The 24,297-nt window shown below is 60.4% G+C and overlaps 1 protein-coding gene across 5 annotated transcripts in view; it reads right to left on the bottom strand.

The window, feature by feature from the left end:
* The window catches only part of TACC1 (transforming acidic coiled-coil containing protein 1), a 34,592-nt gene extending 11,016 nt beyond the window's left edge, over positions 1-23,576 (bottom strand). Inside the window, exons 1-6 of one of the 5 annotated variants that reach the window (XM_064472817.1) lie at positions 15,996-16,226; positions 15,237-15,352; positions 6,365-7,457; positions 4,735-4,770; positions 1,366-1,426; positions 601-799 (exon numbers count right to left, since the gene is read on the bottom strand). In XM_064472817.1, coding sequence (XP_064328887.1) covers positions 601-799; positions 1,366-1,426; positions 4,735-4,770; positions 6,365-7,457; positions 15,237-15,352; positions 15,996-16,165 — 1,675 coding nt within the window. In that variant the 5' untranslated portion in view covers positions 16,166-16,226. Of the gene's footprint in view, positions 1-600; positions 800-1,365; positions 1,427-4,734; positions 4,771-6,364; positions 7,458-13,726; positions 13,887-15,236; positions 15,353-15,995; positions 16,227-16,737; positions 16,941-23,469 lie in introns of those variants that run through there. The other 4 variants (XM_064472814.1, XM_064472813.1, XM_064472816.1 and 1 more) reach the window with 4 other exon arrangements.
* Positions 23,577-24,297: the final 721 nt, after the last annotated feature.

Genomic DNA, 24,297 nt, shown 5'->3' with positions numbered 1-24,297 from the left:
GTTGCCTGGCTTTTAATTATTTCTTAATGGACGGGTCAGAGAGGGTAATTACATAGGAGACTGACAGCAAAACGCCACCAGGAGCACTAGCGGAGGTCTTCTGTAGCTACACGTAGATCTCCATCAACCACAGCCCTTGTGCTGGGACACCAAGTCCCGGCAGCTCTGCCCCTGGCACAGGCAGGGCACCCTGCAACCCGGGAGGCAGGACGCGAATCGGGAGCATCCCGGCTGCGATTGCTCGGCTCAGCCCTCGCCTCGGCTCGCTGGTGAAACCTGGCGTCAGGAGGGCACCCGCAGCACGGCTGCAGGGAGCCTCGCCAGCCTGAGCCACGTCCTACCGCAGCGCCACGGGGGCCGTGGGCAGAGTGCTCTGTACCGACAGGGTCTAAAGGCAGCCTGGACCACTTTCCATAACAGAAATAGTCCAGATAAGCACTTGGAGGTTTCATTATAATGCGCCTTTAGCCCTGGCAGCGTAAATAACTCTGGAGAAGCTGTGTTGCCTCAACAGCACAACTCATTGCCAGGGGCTGCAGAGATTGCCTGGTGCGGGCACAGGGCATTTCCAGAGCCAGAGGCAGCGGGGACGCGCCTTACCTGCCTCCATGCCATGCTTTGCTGCTGACACAGGAACGTTTGAGCACTCAAAGTACTCCAGGTCATCTTCTGGCTCGCCCTTCTTCTCCAGCCCGGCCGGTTTCTGCGCAGAGGTGGTGGAGGCCAGCTTCTCCTCATCAGTGGCACGTCCATCCCGATTTGCAATATCTGGGATTTCTGAGATCAACGGTCCTTCATCCTGCAGGATCAAGGCATGCGGTTAAGCAGGACTGAGCTAATCCGTGGCGATCAGGCAACCAGGCTGCCTGGACAGTCCGTGGAAAGCACGGGAGGCTTAGCATCCCCCAACAAGCTGCTCCCCACCAGCTCCTTGGCAGAAGGAAACACATGGTGCTGGGGACAGAAGTGATTAACAAGCAAAATCCATTAACCTGACCGCACAGCTCGGTGCTTTGCTCTGGCCCACGCTGGGGTCAGGGCCAACATACTGCACACTCATAGTCCCCAGTGAACCACGGGTAAAACAGAGAGCATTTACTGGCCAGGACACCCCGAGGGACAGGCTCACCCTGGGGATGAGCACCAAGCACAGCTCTCCTCCCTCCCTTCCCACCAGCAAGTGCCCAGGGGGAAGATGTTCTCCCCACAGCTGGGAGCTGCTGCCTTCAGGGAACCGGCACCCCTTTGGTCGGGCATTGCTGCAGGCACACGCCAGCCCAAAGCTCAGCCAGCCCAGCCCTCCCCACGCCGCCATCCGAGCACCCCACGCCCAGCCGGCAGCTCCCGGGGCCGGATCCCGCGTACCTGAGCGCAAACGTCCAGGGCCAGGGACTGCGTCTCGTATTGCTTCACCTTGCAGCCGCTCCTGCAGGGGAGAGAGAAGCGGGCGGCTGAGGCGCGGGCTCGCGGGGGCTGCGTGGGGAGGAGGCGGGGGCGCGTGCGAGACAGCCCAAGCAAGGGGAGGCAGCCCCAGCGCTAGCATTGCACCCCGCCGCGTGCCAGCAGCCCCACTCACCAGTGAAATATCGAGGCAGAGCAAGTTCTGGAACGAACAGAAGGAATAAGCAAACAAAACACACGACTACAGAGCAACTGGGTTTGTCTTTGAGGTGTTTATTCCTGTTGAAGGTTAGGATCAGAGAAAGGACCCCGAGGTGCCGATGGCGAGAGAGGCAATTGCCAAGGAGCTGGCCAAGAAAGATGCCCCTTGCTGTGCCCTCGCCCTGTGCATCCAGCGCAACAGCATCCCAAGGGCTGAGCGCACGCTGATTTTCTGCGGGAAAGAACCATTCGCAGGCCGTCTCACGCCCTGTCCCTGCAGCTGGGGGTTTGTCTGGGACATCTCCGCAGCATCCATGTGTCTCCCACGTGGGTCAGACCCGCACGGCCAGGCCAGAGGGCTGATGCTCAGAGAGCTCTGCTTGGCTTGCAGGCAAGCACCAGGGCAATCCGCTGTGCCTTGAACGCTCCCTCTGCTAGACGCGAATGCTGTCCCAAGGAGAAAGGCCTTGCAGATGGGAGAAGGTTAAGCTCAGGTTGCTCTTGCAGGTGGTCCCGTGGCTGGATGTCCTCCAGCGAGGCAGCTCTCCCTGGGACTTTGTCCTGTGTTCCTCAAAAGGCACCGTCCCGGAGCCTGGCTGCGCAGAGCTGCAGGCACAGCCGCGTCCTGACGCACCGGGCAGCAGCGGCTTGAACCAGCCCGAGGCACAGGAGGGACAGTTGCGGACCAGCCCCAGCAGCGCTGGGTCCCTGTCACCAAAGCCCAAGGGGGCTGCGGGAGCCGGCGATGAGATGATGTGCACCCTGGCACTTGCCTCTGGCATGTGAAGGAGAGCGCGAGCTCTCCTCCTGCACCTCACCACCCTCTCAGTCCATGTTCAGCAATCTCCCCCCAGCCTGAACCCCCCAGAGGACAGGTATTTGCTACGCTGGAGCGCGACAGCCCACTACGGATATGGGGGGAGGGATCTCCGCCTCCAGACTCGGTGCTCCCCGCCGCAGGGACGGGGCAGAGGCTCGAGCAGGATTGCTGTGAGCCGCACCAAGGTCTAAAGAATTATAGATTCATAGAATCATTAAGGTTGGAAAAGAGCTCTAGGATCATCAAGTCCAACCATCAACCCAGCACTACCAGGCTTCCTAAACTTCCCTGAAGTGCCGCATCTACACATCTTTCAAATACCCCTGGGGATGGTGACTCCCCCACCGCTCTGGGCAGCCTGTTCCAATGCCCGACCCCTCTGTCGGTGAAGACATTTTTCCTAACATCCAGTCTAAACCCCCGCTGAGGTTGCCACCACGCACTTCGCTCCAGCCTCCCAGCCCCGGCGCGCGCACGCGCCAGTGGAGCACAGCATGGCACTGGACAGGGGACGTGTATTTGCACGCTAACACGCACACCTGACTCAGACTGAAAAAATTGCTCCTGGCTGCTTTTCTGCCCTAATGCGAGCAGCTAAAGCGCAGCTCACTGTAGAATCATAGAATCGTTAAGGTTGGAAAAGACCCTTAAGATCATCGAGTCCAACCGCTAACCTGTCACTGCCAAGCCCGCCACTAAACCATATCCTCAAGCACCACATCTACCCTTCTTTTAAATACCTCCAGGGATGGAGACTCCACCACCTCTCTGGGCAGCCTGTGCCAGGGCCTGACAACCCTTTTGGTGAAGAAGTTTTTCCTAATGTCCAGCCTAAACTTCCCCTGGCACAACTTGAGGCCGTGTCCTTACACACCTCCCTGCTCTGCGCCGTCTCCTGGGGCCGGTGTTATCGCACCATCTGGTAGCTGATTTGGTCTCCCACACCAACCCCAAGACAACAGCACCGTAATTCAAGGGGATGGGGAAGCGGGGAGAAGACAGCCAAGGCACACGGCCCCGGCTCTGCCCCACGGCCCCGAGGCCTCGCAGAGCCGCCCGTGCCGGCGCCACCCGCGTTTACGGCTGGACAACCCAAACGCGGGCGGTGCCTGCCTGACGCGCGGGCAGACCCGCCAGGCCGCAGGCCCCGCGTTAAGAGACAGACATCCACTGTTGAACATCGCGCTGTAAAAAGGCAGATCAGTTCTCGGCCGAGACACAGATGTCAGTGCTTGAGCCCAGCTCTAATTTTGCTCGTGCATATGGCAGGCGGCGCTAAGCGGACAAGGGCATTGGGACGGATGACACAAGATCAGGAACTAAGCCCAACACGCTCCTTCCTCCAGCTCCCCTCGCACGAGAGCAGAGCCCAGATGAGCCCAGAGGGTCCAGGGGGCTGACAAGCTGCAAGAGACACCGAGCATCGCCGGGACATTAAATGGGGGTGAGCCCGGTCCCTCCTGCGTGCCCTGCCCGCGGGATGGAAGCGCAGGGCAGCAGCAAGCCCTGGGGGTGCACAGCACGGGGCACTCGATATTTCACTGGTGTCCCACCGCGGGGCTGCTCATGCCGGGGCTACAGCAGGGCCCTGCTGCAGCAGCGCAGGTCGCAGGGGAGCGAACGAAGGGTGCTTTACTCAAGCCGTGCTTTCTAACCCATCCAGGATCTCGCAGACCAGCTCCATCGCCCCAGCTCTGGGCACAGGAGGGATGCTTCAGGGTAAAGCCACAAGCAAATCAGCTCTGGCAGCCACCAGAGATCTAAAGAGAGCCCTGTTTGGAGCCATCTGTGATGGCAAAGCTCCCGAGACTGACACATCCCAGAGCCACAGGAGATGCCCCTGACTCCCTCGCCTCCCAGCTGATGTTTTCCACCCCTCTACAGCAGCTGCCTCCCCGGTGGTTTTGCATGGGGGGGGTAAGAGACACATATTCAGGGCTAAAATCTAGCCATCTTTGCAGAGACCTGGACTGCACAGAAACCTGCTTGCCCTCCGTTAGCCGACGCACTGGTTTCGAGGACTTGTACGTCATTAAAAGGCGCTGTGAGTCGGCATGCTGCGAGAGCAAGCACAGGCGCACCCCTGGGGTGCAGCTCTCCTCTCCTCCCTCGCCCCAGGCACTCGCCAGGCTAAGCTGCCCCGGGGATCCGGCCCGAGAGGTGCGGGACACAAATCAGACAGCAGAGAGCACGAGTCAAAGGGCAAGAAGGAGCCTGCATGCCATGGAGACGAGTGGGGCCAGCACACACCCAGAGAGAGAGGACAAAAACCAGCAAAGGAAAAGAAGAAAGATACAGAAGAGAGTACTTACAACAGAAAACAGAGAAATTTCACTTGTTCAGTAGTCCTGATGCACCAAAGCATGGACAGGGAGACAGACAGACAGATGGAGAGAAGAAGAGCATGTGAAAAGACCTGGATATTAACTCTCATCTGGAGAAGCACAGCGAGTTGCCCAGCTCCGCCTTTTTGGAAGGAACACACAGATAAAAGACGCTCTGATTCTGCATTTGCTATTTGCAGAGGCAGGGTGAGATTCAACCACAAATCCCGCTGCCGGGGGAGGCGAGTGCCCGGGGCAGCCCATGCTGCTCCGAGGTGACCCAGAGGGAGCCTGAAAATTCCCCGCTGCTCCCCCTCACCGCCACCTCCTGCTCGCCCGCGGTCACACACGGGAACGCCGACTCTTAAAAAGTCTGTACCAACACTCTGCAAATATTTCCAAAAGAAAAACATCCAGCATACCCTTACTTTTGCCTGCTAGGTTTTATCTGCTCTCTCTGTAAATCCCCACTCTCTAGTTTCGCCACCAGAGAATTTGTACCAGAGCGACGGCTTGTTCTGGTTTTTACCGTCAAATCAGGGACAAAGCCTTGTGCTCCTAAAATTTCCCCTTTTAAGCTGATTTCCTGCTTAACCCTGCAAAGGGTTCCAATTACCCGTGTTAAGTGCAATCACAAATTATAGTGGAAGGACCCAAAATCGGCTGGGTAATTTTCCCCTCGTGCCATACCCCCTCTGCTTCCCTGGCCCGCTCAGAGACCCTGCGGAGGGAGGGCAGGGACAGCCAAGCCCAGCTCAGCAGAGGCTATCTTAAAGGTCAGGCTGAGACTTCAGCACTGCCCAGACACAGGTTTGAGGACATTTGGGATACAACAGGTGAAATACCAAGAAAATAGCAAGGTTTAGCCATTAAACCTGTTCCCAGAGGAGGAGGGTAATGCTGTCTGCGTTCCCAGGAGGCACTGTGAAACGTGACCATTTACATGAGGGTTTTAAATAGCACAGTTCAGGAACTAAATATGCACTTAAATAGTTCAGCAAGGGACAAGCAGCTCCCTCCCGCCTGCACAGATGTGATAAAAGCAACAAACAATCTGCCTGTTCAACCTCTATTCTCTTCCCCTTACAAAGAGGGAAATTCAGTGGCAGCTCACAAAATGTCCCAGCAGCATCTGATTAACCAGGCCTGCCCTCGCAAGCTCCAGAAGACCCGCAACCCCTCGCGTGCGCTTGGCAAGCCCTGCGAGCTCAAGCCTCCGTTACAGGTTTGCTCTGACTCCACAGCCCTGCAGCGCCTGCACCTCGACCCCACGAGCCGGAGCCCCGAGGGGGTTTCTGAAGAAGGTGATCCTGAGAAGTGGGTCCCGATCCAGCCCACCCCACTCTGTCTGGGACCTGGGACAGCGGGACCACTCTGGGACACCCGCCCCTCTCCTCCCATCCGCTCCTGAGCGACCAGGGAGAGGGGAGATGTCGGGACAAGGGGCGATAAAACCGGGGCGGCAGCAGAACCCGAGGTGCAGGCTGGTATTTGGGGCTCGCTCAGAAGGCACAGGGGAAGGAGCACCGCCACCGCCGCTGCTCTGCCCACGCACGGGGGAACGGAGGGGGCTACGAGCCCCCAGCCGGCTGCCCGCGCCGCACGCACCAGCACTCACGTTATCAGGCGCGACTTGGGCTTCTGTGGGGAGTCTCTGCCTTTCATGAGATCGTCCTGCACTTCCAGCGTCTGGGACTCGAGGATTTCATTGAGGCTGTTATCGGCAGTGGGGCAGGAGTTGGCGGTGGTGTTGGCGAGGGTCTTGGTGGGCTTAAACGGATCCAAGGAGTCAAAGTTATTGGGATCAAACTGGTAAGAGCCCTTGGGGAGGGTCGGCGAGTTTTGCAGTGCTGAGCTGCCACCAAAGGGGTTGAGACCTGGGCTGTCCCAGAGCGCGGGACCCCGCCTGGGGGAGCCCTGGGGAGGCAGCGGCTCCGTGGGACCCCTCTCTGCATCCTCGGCTGCTTTCTTGGGCGGGTCTCGGTGTCTCTTCGGCATCAGCTTGCTGGCTGGGATCCTGCTGCCCTTCCTGGGAGCAGCCCTCCTGGCCTCCGCGCTCTCTCCCCCTTCCGCACAATCGACCTCGGGTTTCAGGACTTGCTCTTTGGGCTCCGGGGCTGGGTCCCCCTGCAGCTCGGCGGGGCTGCCGCCGGGATGGGGGAGGCAGTGCGGGGCTGTCGGCGGGGAGCTCTGCAGCCGGCAGCCCCCTGCCGCAAAGGGGTTTACGCTCTCATCATACTGCTCCGGGTCGAACTGGTAGGATGCTTGGGGGACCGGGGTCTCCTCTGTGGTTTCTCCTGTTTTCCTCCCCAGCGAAGGTGTTTTCCCGTTCCCGAGCTGGCCCCAGCTGGGCGAGCACTCCTGGGCCACGGCATCGGCCTTCGGCTCCGCCAGCCCCATGCCAGCATCTGCCAGGTCCTCTCCTGACATGACCCGCTCCCGGGCGGCTCTGCTCGCATCGGGCACCGGGGCCAGCTCTGCAGCGGGCACGGCGGCGCAGCCAGCGTCAGCCCCGCTTCCCAGCGCAGCTGGGGGCTGCGTGTCAGCCGGCGGCTGTGTCAGGGGCGAGTCTTCGGGGGTGGATTCCCCTTTAGGATCCGAGGCGGCTTTGGTGGCTCCGATCTCCGGCTGAGCCTCATCTTTGGGGTGCTTCCCAGGCGAGCTGTCCCGGCGGGCTTCCCCTACCAGCAGGTCACCATGGCCACTAGGCTCTGAAAAGATAAAAGGAGCTGGTTAAACCCCTGCCTCCCGTGCGCCCCTTCCAGAGGGTTTTCTCTCCCCTCCTCACAGCTGCTCCAGGGTCAGAGGGGACCCACTGACCCAAAGCTCAGCCAGAATGACTGCGTAACCCCTGCTTCAAGCACGTTCTGTAAAATTTGAAGCCGTGAACATAGCGGAGAAAACGAACATAAATCGCACGCCGAGGGCGAGCGGGGAGGCGTTGTCCGCACCGCGCCAGCAGACCTACCAACATCTCTGCTTGTGCCTTTCTGCTCCCCACCGCTCGCTCCCACCCAGGGTGGCGGCAGCACCAGAGGGGCTTTGCAAAGCCCAGCGAGGCTCCTGAGGGCCAGACACCAGCCAGACCGACCACAGGGCAGAAACACTCACATCCGAGTGGGAATGGCAGCGACAGGGAGCCACTGCTCACCTGGGTGAAGAGTTAAAAACCACCAAGAGGAATTCAGGGAAGCATGACGTGAGAAAACACCATGAAATGTGACTAAGCAGGCCCCAGGGCAAATGGGAACGGGATGCTGTGCTAATGAATAAGCACGTAACAGGCTGCAGAGGGGATTTGGGGGGGTCAGCTGCCCGCTGGTGGTCTGTTCCAGGGCATCAGAGGTGGATGTGCACCAGGCAGAGGGAAGCTGCTCGATGCAAGCTGCTCCCCAGAGCTCAGCCGCCGCACCCCAAGGTGCGGGCGCGGGTTTGATAGCACTTCTGCTCTCCCCCAGCACCCTGGCCCTTGCTGTCCTGCAGAGCCTCAGCAGCACGACAGGCACCCAACGCAGGCTGCTGCGCGGCACGGACAGTCCTTGCCCGCACCAGGGCACCGCTCCGCCACCGCCGGAGACACGCGGCCGTCGGGAGGGTCCCCTGTAAACCGTGAGCTCCAGACACAGCAGCCGCACGTGGCCGATGCTCACAATCGCCGCGATGGACAAATGGAAGGAGCCAAAGCACCGAGAGAGCAAAAACCCTGCGTGCATTTGGCAATGGGGCAGGAAGGGGGGCAGAGCAGAGCAGTGAGACCCCCCAAAGAGCGTCGAGCCTGGAGGGAAGGGCCTGCCGGGAGCGGGGCGCAGGCCCTGGGAGCCGCTGGGCTCAGCGCCGTGCCTGCCTGCCGGACGCCGCCTGCGCCTCTGCCTGCAGAAATCCTGCCTGTGCATTTATACCAGGCTCACCACACTGCTGTCAGAGTTTCTTAATCACAAATCCTGATCCATGACTTAATCACTATTACTCCAATCCCTTCCCCTAAATCCTTTTACTGTTTAATCTTTTCTTTGCTGTCGGGATGGGGAAGCTCCTTATCTACCGAGGCACGCTGAAAGCTACACCCACCAAGCACCTAGAGCCAGGACCTCGGCACAGGCGTGCGGAGGCCCAAGAGGCAAACACACGGTGTCACCTCCGCTCTGCTCATCTGCACCTCTTCTCCCACATCTCAGCCAGGAGTGACTGCACAGCCTCCCGGGATAAGGCAGAACGGGGTGCTGGGGTGCTCAGCATCCATCAGGGAGCGTGCAGGACCTGCAGCTCTTTTCGGCACCTTTCTGGGGAGACGCAGCCCAGCCAGATCCTCCAAGGGCAGAACAAAACCAGTGCTTGCCCAAGGACCAAACTGGTTTGGAAACCTGGCTGGGGACAGTGGCATGGGCGACGCAGAGCTTGTGCCGTGAAACCTGCCGGTCCCCTCCGCTGCCGCAACCCTGCCCTGGCACACAGGTGGCAGCCGCAGAGGGGAGCCCTTCATTTTGCAGGGAGGAGGTTTGGCCAGGGGATGCCGAGGCCAGGCTCCCGCAGACCCACACACACCCGCAGCCCTGAGCGCGTCTCCCTGGAACCGCTGCTCCTATCGCGGGGCGTTTGCAACCAGCTCACGTTTGCTGGTGACCGAGCGAGTCACAGGCTGGCAGGGGAAGAAAAGTGAATCAGGCAAATATCTGGTCCCCAGGCTAAGCCAGGACATCGAGCCAACAACCCTGACTCAGCTGACGGCTCATGTTTTGCATAATTGATCTCCAGGATGCTAAAAGCCATGAAAATGAATCATGAGGGGCTGTGTGCTCCCTGAGACTGCAAAAAAAGCTCCCTCCAACTGCAGAAAAGCTCCCTCCAACTAGACGTTGCCTTGCTGCCCCAGAAAATGCATCAGTAAACACAAATCCAGTGGAAACGTACTTGGAGTGCAGCCAGGAAACACTCCGAGGCAGCGCCTGGCAGGCCTTTCCATCACTAGGAACCAGGAAAACCTCCTTAACAGACCCCAAAGAAAACTTTATTACACTTGCTGTGTTGCTCAGATGTTTTAAACCTCACTGAGACAGCCCTGAACCAAAGAACAGACTTCAAAGTCAGGGCAAAAGGCACCTTTTAAATGCATTTCACATTCCCACCGGAAGGTTTTGCAGCCGCCGTTCTCACAGACACGAGCCCATCCTGGTTTCTAACCCAAGCAATGAGTAATTACTTCTTGAATACAAAGTAGTCGGCACACAAACCACCTCTCCTCCTTGCTGTGGATGTCTGCAGGGTAGGGAGAGAAGGAGGGATGGTGCATGTGGCCATCACTCAGAACAACCATTTTTTCACAAAAATCGCAAGAACCACCCGCCTAGGTCTTCCAATTTTGTGATTCACTCATTTTTTTGCACCCGAGAGAGCTCAGCTGCTCCGCTCCCCCCTGCCCGCCGCGCAGCCGGCCCGAGAGGCTGAGGAACTGAAATACACTGGGAGGCAGAAGGTGTGGGTGAAGAACAGCTCGGGAGCTCGCCAGCAATTCTGGCAATCTTCTGAAGTAGGATCGTCCTTCCTGCAAGCTCTGGGGTTTTTTTTTCCCCCCTTTCTCTGGCTGCGAGACAGGTATGAATCACTTGTGCGGCTTAACAGCCATGCTCAGCACTGCGCCTGAGCAACAGCCCAAGGGAACCGAGAGGAAGGAATGAGAGCTGAAGGGGTGGCAAGGAGCCGGCCCGCCTCTGCTGCAAGAAGCCCGTCCCTGCCCTTCTCGAACACTCACACAACGCCCCAGAGACCCAATTTTCAAGCCCTACTTAGGCTCAGCTATTCACCTCCCCGGGGGACCACAGCTTCGGGGGCTGAGGCCACCCTGGGACGGGCTCGCGTTGGCACTGAGATCACTCCATACAGAGGACAAAAGCAGGCAAAGCTACGAGGTCAATTAATTCTCTGGAGAGTACTGCCAGGATGAAGAGCACGATGGTTGGTGGGGCAGAGCCCTCACCACAGGCACCTGCCGGGACCACGGGTGCTCCCAGGGCACGATCCAGCGCATCGCCTGCTTCTCGCAGGGGTGGAGAGCAGCCCCTGCCCCTCCTGCGGGCTGATGAGAGCAGGACAAAAACCCCTCTGGTAAAGCCGTCCCAAAGGTGATGGCATCCCAGGCAAACCCACCCCACGTGGGTCCTCCTGCCCAGCAGCCCCAAGCCCCAAGCCCCCCCAGCCCAGCCAGGCGGCTGCAGTTCCTCCCGCTGTGCATTTCCTCTGCCTCCAACGCAGCCTCCCGTCGGCTGCCGAACGACCAGAGTGCGCGTTTCTGTGGGAACGATTACACAGGATGCAGAAACCAGTGACCCGAAGGACCTTGGGGTGCTTGGGAAGAGCCAAGGTCTGCGCTCCAGCCCTGTCGGCTGCCTGGCTCTGCTGGGTACAAGCATCGTGATAACCTCGGTGCAGCACTGCCTACTGCCCAGGGAGCCCTTCCCACCCCTGGCAAGCTGCACGCAGCTCTCCCTGTTCCTCCACAGCCTCTGCATGCATTTACATCCCGAAGCCAGCGCAGCTCCCCGCCACCCCCGTGCAGTCACGTTGGAGAGCCGCCGCGCCGGCTCAGCACGCACACCCTCCGCTCACGTCTCCTGCCAGGGAAACCAGCCTGCAGAAACAGCCAGTGCCTCCCCCAGCCGCCTCACTGCCCTAACCCTCCTTTTGGGCCGAAACTGTGCTGAACGCCCCACGGGAGCCCAGGGGAAGGCAGTCTGGGAGCCAGGCTGCCGTGCACGCTGACCCACTGCACGCGGCTATCCCCCTTGGACCAGCTGTCCTCGCAGCCATCCCAGCAGATGCCTTTCAGCAGCATCCCAAAAAGGTGACCCCGAGCTCTCCCGTGTCACCTCTGGCGCTGTGCCTTGCAAGTGGGGACATTTTAGTCCCAGCATGAAAACGGACACTGCCAGCAGCAAGGCATGCCCAGTGACTCCAGTATCCATCCCAAATAAAGATCCGATAGAAGGCACCCTGGATCCCTGAAAACAGCAGTTGTACCAGCTGTGCGTGGGGAGCAAACCTGCTTCTGGTCCGGCCAGTGTACGTGGAGGGGATGTTGCTAAGCGAAAATGCAGAGTCTGTACTCTCTATAAAGAAAAATGTACAGACAGGACAGTCTGGCACCACGGTAATAGGCACTTTGTGCGCGTGCATTATAATCATTACGCTCGTCCTCCTTAGGCTGAAATTAAACACAAACACCGACTAACTAAACAGCTTTCCTACATGCCATCATCCCTCGCTCCCTTAAATGAATCAGAAAAAACTTGGCAGCAGCAGCGCTGCGACGCAAAGGCTCCGAGCCCTTTTCATCCCACACACAGCAACCAAGTGAAGCAGCAATGATCCTCTGCGCAGCCCTGAATGCCAAACGCCGCCGAGAACAACCCCGCCACTATCTGCAGCCTTTGATTCGGGTCACGCTTTGTGCACAGCGTGAGTCACGCATTTCTCCCTTTCCTGGCTCGCTCGCACACACGCGGCCCGAGCACAGGATATCTGGCCGGTACATTCAGCTGAGGATAACGTAGCTAACGACTTCTTTCCTCTTTTGGCTTTCCGCTTTTGTTTAACAGACGTTGATCTATTTTTAAATCTATTCTGTTAAGAATTAGCATACCGGCAAAGGATGCTGCCGCTAACGCACCGGAAAACACGTGCCCTGCATCAGGGTAACAGAAGTAAAAGCCGACGAGCCTGCTCCCATCACCGACGGTTCCATATTTGTTGCTTCTGCTCAGTGCCTTGCACAGAATATCTCCTTCTGGCAGGTGACTGAAGGTAACTTTAGCAAGAATGGGACAGAATTACAGCCTCCATCATCCGAGACAGCAATAGGAAAACCATTTGAGTGATCCTGAATGGACATAAAGCCCAACCGCAGCCCCCTCCCCAGGGCGTTGGGACCGGCTGAATTTTTGTCCCTGAGAGCAGGGTTTAATGCGTCCAGGCCACCTCTCGGCTGCACGCAGAGTGGCCAGCCCCCGGCATCACAGCTTCTGTCTCACAAGTTTCCTAACGCTATTTATTCCCAAGTAAGGGTGAGACTGCGGCTATAAGACAGCCGAGTGTCTGCTCCTGCTGGTCCCCCCGAGCCTGGGAGAGGCTGTGCCTGCCCGCAGGTCCGGGCTTGCGCAGCTGCCCCCTCGGCGCCCACCCAGGTGCACGCAGCATTGGCAGCAGCTGCTCCCCAACGAGCGCAGGGCAGCAGCTCTCCCCGTACGCGGCAGCTCGGCTGTTTCAGCACTGACAAGCAGCCATTACGCTGGATCGCCTCCTGATCGCAGCATTTATTAACGTGGCTGCTCCCGAGCTGCAGGCAGACGAAAGGGCACACGCAGCTGCAAAGCAGCGTTGTGAAGAGGAGGGCTTAACGTACGGATCACCTAAGGTACAGCGATTCAACGCCCCAGGATGCTTTCTGCACACCACAAACACACAACCGCACCCAGGTCATCCCTTCCCTCCACCATTTCAGAGACATGAAGAGATGCACCTGAAGCCCTGGGCAGGGAAGGGAGGGAGCTGGGCGCACACAGCCGGTTCGGCCCTGCTGTCTCCAACGTCCCGCTCTCCAACAGCCAGCACGGAAAAACAGCCTTTGCCGGAGATCATCCCCTCGGCCCCGCAACGCCGCGACCTTTGTGCGCGGGGCGCCGGGAGCAGCCAGCTCCCTCCTGCTGCGCCGCGCTGGCCCCGAGGAACCGCTCGTCCCAGGGCACGGGCGCGCTTTGGGGACGGTGACGCCCTGGAGTCTGAGGCAACGCGCTTCCCTGAGCAGAAGCTTTGGCAGAGCAGATCCTCATACCTGCTAGGAGAGCCTTTATCTCCCCTCGCCTCCCCCCTAGACATTATCCCCCAAAGTAAAGATGCCTCTATCATCCTTTCTTAAAAGGGGAGGATTATTCCAAGAGCTGCGATTATCAGAAGCATGGAACAAGCACTCTCTCCATCAAGGCAAACAAACCTGTGTTTTCCACGGGGATGGTTGGGCACCCAGATCTATCCCAACTGCAGGAGATGGAGAGCCACAGCACCCTCTTACTGCCAAGGTCACGCAGGACTTGGGCTCCTGCACAGGGAAGACTGAGGGCCTGGTTTGAGCTAAGCATGCTCTGCAGCCCAGCAGAGCCATAAGCCACCAGCCTAGGGCTGCGAGCGTTCAGGAAAAGCACAACATTGCAAGTCCCATTCCAGGGGCCCTGCAGCAGCGAGAGGCGGTTGGGCACGGAAGGGCAGAGGATGCTGAGCAAGGCCTCTCTGAGACCTCCTGGCCCCCCACGCGCTGCCCCGCGCCCCAGAGAGGCGGCCTTCCTGCAGACAGCCCCAGGGGCTCACGGGCATCCTGACATTGCCCAGTCACCCTGCTCTGCTGAGAGAGCAGATGAAAGGGGAGGTCTCCTCCCTGCCCCTGCCGCGATAACCTCCAGCCGTTGTTGCAGAGGTGCTGGAGCTTCAAAGCCTCCTCCTAGCAACAAAAAAACAGACATAAACACCAAGCTCTGCCACAGAGACCAACTGCAATTCCCCTGGAGAGAAGGGTACAACGACAGGGGGTAGCTGGTCCCCCAAAGGCGAAGGGTTAATGGGGAGCTCAGAGGAGCGAGGACAAACCAGCAACAGCACAGGACCCTGCTGGCAAAGGAACCCCCTGCGTTTTCAGCAGATCCCTCACAATTTCTCCAAAAACAGAGTTTAGCAGCATCGAGCTTTTACATCTTTAACAACAGCTACACAGCAAAGACACCTGGCCGCTACCTCCAGAGAAAAGAGGCCCACGCAGTGAAACCTCCACCACCGACGGGCTGGGGGAGGACACAAACCCAGCGCCACCCCAGCTCCTGTGCAGGAGCCGAGGGCGAGCGGCATGCGGGCACTGGCCGGGCAGCTCCCACCAGCCCACCGCAGCGGGCAGCCCCGAGCGCCCTGCAGTCTGCAGGGGAAGTGGCAGAGGGCAGCTTAACTGACAAAGTGATTCAACAACACCCTCAGTTCCTCTCGATCAGCCCATTGCAGCCACCCTGGCCGCAGCGTCCGCATCCCTGGGCGCAGCCTCAGCCCGGCCCGGCAGCTCCCAAAACCCGACGTGCAGAGCTCTGCCTCCCGCGGTCTCTCGCTCTCTCCCCGGCTCTGGGACAGCAGGAGGGTGCGACCAGTGGTTGCAAAACAGCGCAATGATAATTTTGCTCTGTGTAGGCATGAGCCAAGGGTGGCAAATTGACTCTTCTGAGCTTGCAGTGCAGCCCCCTCCCTCCAAAGCGATTCAATAAAAAAATCAACGTTTCACTCAAGCGAAGGAATAGCCCTTTGCAGAGCACACAGCCCTGAGCACTGGCATTTGAACCATCCAGGCCATTAACCACAAAAAATGTGGCAGGCGTTATTCAAAACAAGCGATTTCTCCTCCTTGACCCCACCCTGCCTTTCCGCATCCGGAGCGCAGAGCCAAAAAGCAGAAGGTGCACACTGGTCTTTACCTTGCGCCTCGGCCTCGGGCTCCGGCGGTCCCGGCGGCGGCTCGCAGAACTCCTTTAGCGGCGAGCGGGTCGGTGTTTCTGCTTCAGGGGTCTCAAAATTACCTTCGGAGTCCGAGCTGCCGAGGAGGGGGAAAAGAGTGAGGAATTACCACTTTCAAGGCTAGCTCTGAAATCCTCCGCACTGCCTACACATCCAGCCAGGCCGGCTGCCGGGCTGGGCCGGCCGTGGGCATCCTGCAGCGGCCGCTCTCTCCTGTCCAGCGGGACACGCTAGCAAACGGAAAAGGGAGAGCAGGTGAAACAACATCACGGGCATCCCCCTGCGCGCCCCCAACCCTCATCTCGGCCGAGCCTTCGGGATTGCTTCCGTCAGGTCCTTCACAAGCAGTCCGAGCATCCACCGCGGGCCTCCGAGGACGCGCCAGCCCCCGGCATCTTCCCCCGCCGCTCCGGGGGGCTGCGGCGGAGCGAGGCTGGGGAGCGACCCTCGGTGCTGCTGCCCTGCGCCCACCGGCGCCCTGCCGGGAGGGCAGCGCCTGGCCCCGCCGGGCAGCTCCCGCAGCGGGGCGGCTCGGCCGGGCTCCCCGCGCCCCCCGCGCCGGCTGCGGGACCCCCGGGCAGCCGAGCTGATGGCGGGCAGCGAGCGGGCAGCGCGGGGTGGCGGGGGGGGGGGACACACAGGGCACGCGCTCGCAGCCCCGCGTGGGTGCCCGCGCCTGTGGGGCGGCGGACGCGGGGCAGGGGACGCGGGTCACTTGCCTGAAGCCAAGGGCCGTGCCCTCCGCCGGTAAGTCCTCTTCTTCCTCCTCCTCCTCCTCCTCCGCCGCCCCACCGTCCTCCCCCTCGGGGCTGCCACCGCCCCGCACCGCCGACCAGGTCCACCGGGCCCATTGCACCGGCGAGAGGATCTGCCAGGCGCTGAACGCCATCGGCCCGCCGCTCCCCGCTCCGCGCCCCGCCGGGCTCACTGCGGCCGCGCCGCCCCCGCCGCTCCAAGGGCCTCCCCCGGACCGTACTACTCGCCGGCAGGGAGAGCGCCCGCCCCCGCCGCCCCCCGGCGCCGCCCGGCCGGGAGAGACGGGCCCCGGCAGCCCCCCCCGGCCCCGCCGCCCGGCCGCTCCCTCCGCCGGCGGTGGGCGGGGGGAGATGCGGGGAGGGATGCGGAGCGGGATGCGGGGCAGCGCCCCCGAGCCCCCACCCCGCCCGCTCGGGTGCTCAGTGGCCGCCGCCCCTCCCTCCCTCCCTCCCTCGCTCCCTCCCTCCTCCCTTCCCACGCAAACTCTCAAATCCACCTATTTCTGCCCCAAAGCGGGGCCGGGACACCGCTCGCAGCGCCCTGCCAGGCACCAGCCCCGGAGCCGCTGTCACCCCCCGGGATGCTGCGCTGTGCCCTGCCGCGCCCCCCCGCCACCTGCGCCGAAGGAACCCCCCACGCAAGAGGGCAGGGGCTGTGAAACCAGATCCCCCGCCCCGATTTATCCCACGTTTATGGGGGCTGCACCTGTGCTGTAACGCAGCCGGCGGGGCGGCGGATTCCTTCCACTCTGGACGTGCCAGCAAACGCCCCACGGCCGCCCGGAGCTGCCCCGCGGGGTGAGCGGCCCCCAGGGGGGCCCGGGCCCCATGGGAGCCTTGCTCCCAGGGCAGGGGGCTGCCCAGAGCCAGGCAGAGCGGAGTGCTCCGAGGCATTGGATGCAGAGGGATGGGGCAGAGGGCAGGGAAACACCTGCCCCTTCCACTTTCCAAGGAAGTACCGACTTCAGCAGCCCTGGCTGATGCTATATCCTTCCGTGGCAGCAAGTTTATTTATTTATTAAGCTATTGTTGTTTAAAAATAACAGCCAGCGCTCCCTGCAGAAACAAACACTGCCATGCTGGCCTCCCTCAGGAATCTTCCCCTAACGAGGGCTCCCACTCCCAAACTCATTACTTCCCAGGTGCTTGCTAGGGAGGGGAGCGTAACATTACTGATGCCGTGCAGTGTCTGGAGCACTGCAGGGAATGCCCGGGGCTTGGGCAGCAGGCCTGTTACAGGCAGCGGCAGCCACTGCCACAGAGCCCACAGCTCCCCGGAGCCCCGGACCAGCTCACCCCGCTGCTGGCAGCAGGTCCCAGGGACGACCTGGGAAAGGGCAGGCAACTGTCCTGCTGCAGAACCAGCCCGGCCCATTGCATAGAAGTGCTGTTGGCCCTCAGTAACCACACAAAGTGCTCACGTGGCAGGCCGAGACCAGAGCCCAATGCTTTCCTGTGAATCATCAGCCAGCTCTGAGCGCAAGGAATGCCTTCGCATGGGCAGAGAGGCTTCTGGGTCAGACCAGACCCGTCCATCTGGTCTGGCTACCTCTAACACCAGCCTCTATCCGATGCTTCAAAGGGCTCATTCCTCTCTGCAGAGCATCTCAAATAACCTCTCTACAGGGATCCTTTCTTCCAAGCTTCCATCTGTTGGTGTCCTTATTAAATATATGTGTCATTGCTGCACGCTTTTATTGCCTGGCCTCTCTCAAAGACAACCTCTTACCCCCTTACACAAGGCTTCCAAACTTCCCCAAAGATACCTCTGGTCCAGCCAAAGCTGCCAGTTCCCTCTGCAGGTCAGGGGCAGGAACAACTCTCCTGTCTGGACCCCGGGATAGCACCCTGGCGGCAGCACAGCGCTGCCCTCCACACCACCAGGGGCTGGGGGACAAGAAGCCCTGCAAACCTCCCTGCTGCTGTCCAGAGGGCACCGAGCAAGAGGGGAAGTGACATTTATCAAAGCCGAAAACCAAGAGGCTGAAGTAAAAGCAGAACCTCAACATCCTGTCGCCTACATCTGCTGTGAAACGAGCAGCCTACTTCCCACCGCGTGAAGTGGCAGAGCTGATTTCTGCAGATCATTTTTACATAAGGAGACCTTCAAGCGTGTGCCGCGGCATGAGCATCTCTGCAGCACTGCTTGCTGCAGCCTGAACTCCTCCTCCCTCTCCCCCCTCCTGCCAGTCGCTGCCCGAATCCCCGCCGACCCAGAAGACCAGCCGGAGCAACGGCATCGTTGCGTTTCAGAACAGCTGACGGTTCTGCCGGGGACCGCACAGAGCAAACAGAAATGCGAATGATGCAGGAACACCTGCCTCTGCTGCAGAGGGGAAGGAGCTGCACCAGGCGAAGAACAACATATAGACTGACTTCTACAGCCCCCCCACTTGTTGGATGAGGGAACTGGGGTGCACGAGTGGAGGAAATCAGCAGCATCCTTTCATTGTGAAGGCTGCACAGCCAACCAGTGTGCCAGCGAGGACCCCCCTCCCACCCACCCGTGGCCCAGAGGAAGGAGAGCAGCAGGCAGGAGCAGCATCAGCTGGACTGAACCGTGCCGGCACCAGCGCAGGCTGTGAAGCTCCTGACCTGCAGGGCCCTGGGGCAGGAAGGTACCGGAGCAGTGGAAGAGCAGAGCCCGCTTCCATTTGCTGTTTACGATGAGCAATTAAGAAAATGCCTCGAGTGGCATTTTCCAGCTTGGCACCCAACCCAGCTTGGCAGCAACTCTGGCTGCAAATCAAACGCTGAGGAGATAACCTGGCTTTGTCAGTCACACCGGTGGCTCTGGCTGCCAAATACTGCTTGGCATAGTCAGCAGACACATTCTGCAGAGCAGAGAGGACGCTGACCTGTTCAAAAAAAGACCTGCCAGCAGCTTCCATCCACGCGGTGAGATGCAGCCTGCACACGCAGAGCTGGATGGGCTGTCCTTTGCACGGCTGTCACGCCGGCCCCAGCCCAGGGCTTCGCTGTGTGAAGCACCGCAGGAACGCAGCGGCTCAGGGACAGGCAGCGAGGTACAGCCTGCGTGTCGATGTACAGCCTATGGATGTACAGCCCAGCACCACGCTGCCCAAGCGCCCAGCCTCACCTGGTTCGGGTCTGTAAAAGGGCCCATCGTGGGCACTGAGGAGAGGTTGATGTGGCAGCACGGCAGCCCCCAGCCCCAGGGCGCTGCGATCATCAGCACCCGGCCTCGCTTAGTAGCTATTTTTCCTGGCTTTGCCTCCTTTCAAACACTGTGAGTTACATAAATAACATCCTCCATCACCTCAGCAAGCACACGGGCGGCAGACACCCCGAGAAGGGATCCTTCGGGCTCTTGCAGCCCTTTCCCTGCGGATCACAGGTCTGGGTGGCTCTGGCCAAGGGCCGTCCCAGTTGCTCCAGGAAGGAGAGCTGGGAGCAGGCAGGCAGGCAGCACCGCACTGAATGACCCAGAAACTACCCACAGCTCGCCCGCTGCTTTGGCTTTCCAGGGAAGGGGATGAGCAGCAGCACTCTGCTTCAGAGCAGACAGGTGGAGCCCCAAAGATTTTGGAGCTGGAAGATCCCCAGCATCACAGAGGCTGCAGAAAGATGCAAAACCTTGCTCGCACTTCTTGTGCTGATCCCCGGAGGAAGCCAGCTGCATCCAGGGATAACAGCTCTGCATCTAGATGGACTTTCCCTTTTTCTATACTGGAACGGACTCCCTCCTGTCTGTCTGGCAGCAGTGCCTCTGCCTGGCCTCATGTCCCAGAAACACCCTGTGCCCGAGTCTTTTCGCTGTTACCACGCCAGGCCCTGGGAAGGGTGCGGGAAATACACGCCGAGGAACAGGTATCACACAGCCACGCGTGTCGTGTGGAAGCTGCAGTGCCCTGGGTTAGAGGCAGGCATGCACCTGGAGTTTCCATTCTTGGCCCTTTCATTAGGCAGGAGAACATCTATTTCTGGCTGCCAAGCTTTTCCGGGCACGGCACACGAAACCAGCCCTTCCATTTCTAGCTCAGAAATGAATCTCTGTGAGTTTTCATTTTTCCTCCCCACTCCCGCTCTGCTCCCCGGCAGGGACCAGGGCTCGGCACCCTGCAGCCAGCCCCGGGCCGGGGTGCAGGGATGGCACCGCCAGCCGTGCCCTGGTGAAAGGGGACTTTCTGCAGGGGATCACAGGGACAGCCTGGAGAGATCAGCACACCCATAACACATGAATCCATATTTCACTGCTCGCTAAGTCTCCTTAAGAGCTTGTAATAAGCACTTTATCCACACACCATTTATCTCCTCCAGAAAAGGTGTGAGGTGTTTCATGAGAACATTTTTCTGTCGTTGTCTTTTCTGCCACCCTATTATATTTATCATATTTTCCTCAGTTTAAAGTGGGCCCAGGCATCAGTAAGAAGGTAAATGATTCTCTGCCACTGCACTGTGAAAAATTTAAACCTTGGGAGTTACGGGAACTATTCACACAAAGGTTTATGTGTGCCTGTGACGACATGTGGCAGACGCTGGGGAGAGAGATGGCTTCATCATATGTTTCCTGACCTTTGCTCTGACACTGAAAAGATTAATGCTGATAACTCCCACCTGTGGCCCACCTGCTCAGGCCGCAGAGCACATCTGAGGAGAGCCTTAACCTCTCTCTTCCCTGACAGCCCAAGTTAGAAACAGAACCAGGCCCTAGGGACGGGCAAGCAGAAAACCAAGGCCATGGGAAAAGCGGCAGTGCTTGCCAAAGGCCTCGGGGTCTGTCCCTGCTAGGGGTATTGGTGGTGAGCACCCGGCGCAGCAGCATCCCAGAGCACCCCATAACATCCCCCAGGCACAGCAGCATCCTGCAGCATCCCCCAGGTGCAGCAGCATCCCACAGCACCCCACAGCATCCCCCAGGCACGCCAGCATCCCAGAGCATCCCGGAGCATCCCCGGGGCACGCCGCATCCCAGAGCATCCCGGAGCATCCCCGGGGCACACCGCATCCCAGAGCATCCCGGAGCATCCCAGAGCATCCCCCGGGAGCTCGGCGGGGCAGGGCGGGAGGGGACGGGGACGGGGACGAGCGGGCGGTGCTCTCGCTAGAGGGCACTCCAGGATGGGATTTCCAAGGACTGCAGCACATCCCCGGCCCTTCGGGCGGCGGAGGGCTGGGGCTCCGGGGGCATGGGACGCAGCTGAGCAGAGCCCTGAGCTGAGCCTGGGGCCGATGCCCTCAGGGCAGCCTGGAGCATCCTCTGGCATCATCTCACCAGGTGCATGGCAAGGCCCCGAGCTCCTTTCCGAGCCCTCTCCAGCCTCATAGCTCCTCACCCCACCTCCTCCAGCAGCACTCGCTTGCAAACGGGCCCGTGGCCCAGCACAGCCTCACGCGTGGGTTTTGCAGCAACCGCAGCCACGTAACGCTCTGCAGTCGCTGCGGCCGTGGGGTGCAAGCGTGAGCCCTCCCCGCTGGTGTTTCGGGGCACTGCCCCACATCATGAGCGGGACCCTGCCAAGGGATGAGGCAGGAGCTCGGGAGGGCAGATCCACTGCAGCAAAGCTCCCATGTTCCTTTTGCTCCTCCTGACTTTGGTGGAGCTGCAGCCTAGATACAGGTCATGGGACCGAGAAGCACAATACTGAAGCACACTACTGGAATTCAAGGCAGACAAAACACGATTTCCCCCCAGCTCGGGCTCTGCTCGCCAGGGCGCAGCAGGAACCTGGGCGTCCCAGGCTGCAGCAGTGCCCTGGAGCACCAGAGCAACGCCAGTGTGAGAACGTGATGCTGAGCAGCTCAGCTCCCCCAGCACTCTTCACAGCCCTGGGATGTGACAGTTCCCGTTGCTGCACATTCCATCAAAATAGCTCTATAAAAATAGAAGTAAAGGACACAACTGTCACGAGCGAGCCCCAGACACCACCAACCAGCCCCCGGGCTCCAGCTGTCTTTCCCCACCACACTGCCACCAAATTAATAAATACAAACATTTGTGACTGCATTAAAAAGGACCGATGTGAAAATGAATGCTTTGCTATTCCTGCACTTTAAAAATGACAAGCACAGCTTAATCTCACTGATGCTACCCACATGGACGCGAGCTCATGCCAAGCAGTTCAATAGAAATGGGCTCAAGATACGCGAGTTCCAGCCTGATTTTCATGTTGGTGGTTTATGAACACAAGCATCTCCCTTCATCTTGCTGCTTCTTTACTCCCCTATCGTCTCCTTTGCCTTGTTTGCTAAACATATCAGTGCTATGTGGCAGGAATGCTCTTATCAGGTGTTTGTCAGGCCTTGGCTCCCTGATTTTGGTTAGGACTGGGTGATATTGGGAAATGCAGGCAGCACCTCAGCCCCATAACCTGGGGCGCTGGCACGGCTAGGGGTGTAGCTGAGGGGTGAGGAGAGCAGCCGGCACAAGGAGCAGGGCAAGGGAAATGATAAAGGGCGGGGGGGAACAGAACAAAGTTTGCTCAAGGTGGAGCAAACAGGTGGGAAGGAAAAGCAGCCAAGTCCGATGGGGCAGAAAGGAGCGGCTGCAATGCACACAGTGAACAGGATGGTTTTTCCGCCTGGGAACCCCTCTAGTTTATATTTAGGAGACCACTGCAGGGAAATACAGGCAGGGCTGAGCAGTTACAAGGCAGAGAAAACACTTGTTTTCCCTCTCTAAACTCAGCGTTTGCAAACAGAGCGATGTTCACAGACGTTTGGCAGAGCAGCAGCCTGGCTCCGGGTCACCCGCTCGGTCAAACCTGGCAAAGGCTCCGGGACAAACGGCGCTCGGCTGGGCACCGAGTCCCGCCGCGGGGCCAGCGGCCCGGAGCACGGCGCAGCCCTGGCCGGCCCGCGGTGGTGTAGCAAAGCAGCAGCAAAGCTCCCGAGTACGGCTATCTCTGCATCGCTTCAAGAAAATATTTCCCTGTTCCAGAAAGCATTCTGGTTGATTTACAGATGTCTCCAGTTTTCCTTTTGATCACAGCTGGCGTGCTCTCCCTTTTGTTTACAGCGTCCAAGCCGGCTGGTGGGAAGCAGCTCCCCAGCCCTGGCTCTGGCTTTCAGCAGCCGCCCTCGGTGGCTTTGGTGGCCCCCGGCCAGCTCCCACCTCCCCACCTGCTTCTCCAACATCGAGAATCGACCCCCCGGGCCCTCGCACTGAGTCTTGCGCCGAGCAACGCGGGGGTGGCGGAGCTGCCCCAACTTCCCACGGCGGCCAACGCCGGCGGGGGCTGAGCTGCCGCCTGGGGCCCCCAGCCCGCCGGGGACGGGGGTGGCACGTTCCGACAGCGGCTGCAAAGCGAAGCGTGGCCGAAGGAGGAAAGCAACTTTTCTCCCCAATTTAACCACTGAACGCCCTGGTTCCCCACCGCCCCACCCCCCCGCGAGCCCCGGCCAGCCCCGCCGCGGCGGAAGGAGCCGGAGCCGGGGGCTGCGGGGCGGCCTGAGCCCCCCCCCCGCCCGCACTCACCGGCGCTGCGGGGGCCGGGGGTCCCGCGGCTTCTGGCTCTGGGCCGCCCCCATGGCCGGGCCGGGCCGCGCCGCCGCCGCGCTCTGCCGGCCCCGGCGGCGTCCCCGCCTCCGCGGGAGGGACGGGGGTGCGCGGGTGGGCGGCCGGCACGGCCCGGGCAGCTGCTGCCCCCCGCGCGGGGTGCCCACCCACTGCCCCGCCGTGCGGGGACCCCCTGCTGCAGGGCTGGACCCCCTTACATCAGGGCAGGGTCCCCTTACATCAGGGCAGGGTCCCCTTACAGCGGGGCAGGAACCCCTCGCAGCAGGGCAGGACCCCTCACAGCAGGACAGGACCCCCTCGCAGTGGGGCAGGAACCCTCACAGCAGGACAGGACCCCCTCGCAGCAGGGCAGGACCCCTCACAGCAGGACAGGACCCCCTCGCAGTGGGGCAGGACCCCTCACAGCAGGACAGGACCCCCTTGCAGCAGGGCAGGACCCCTCACAGCAGGACAGGACCCCCTTGCAGCGGGGCAGGACCCCTCGCAGCAGGGCAGGACCCCCTTACAGCGGTACAGGACCCTCTTGCAACGGGGCACGACCCTCTTAGCAGCAGGACAGGACCCCCTTGCAGCGGGGCAGGACCCCTCACAGCAGGACAGGACCCCCTCGCAGCAGGACAGGACCCCTCACAGCAGGACAGGACCCCCTCGCAGCGGGGCAGGACCCCTCACAGCAGGACAGGACCCCTCGCAGCAGGGCAGGACCCCCTCGCAGCAGGGCAGGACCCCTCACAGCAGGACAGGACCCCCTCGCAGCGGGGCAGGACCCCTCACAGCAGGACAGGA

The sequence above is a fragment of the Phalacrocorax carbo genome, chromosome 24 (genome assembly GCF_963921805.1).
Source record: "Phalacrocorax carbo chromosome 24, bPhaCar2.1, whole genome shotgun sequence".
Classification (NCBI taxonomy): domain Eukaryota; kingdom Metazoa; phylum Chordata; class Aves; order Suliformes; family Phalacrocoracidae; genus Phalacrocorax; species Phalacrocorax carbo.
Note: the sequence above shows the minus strand (reverse complement) of the source record. Positions and strands in the feature narration are given on the sequence as shown.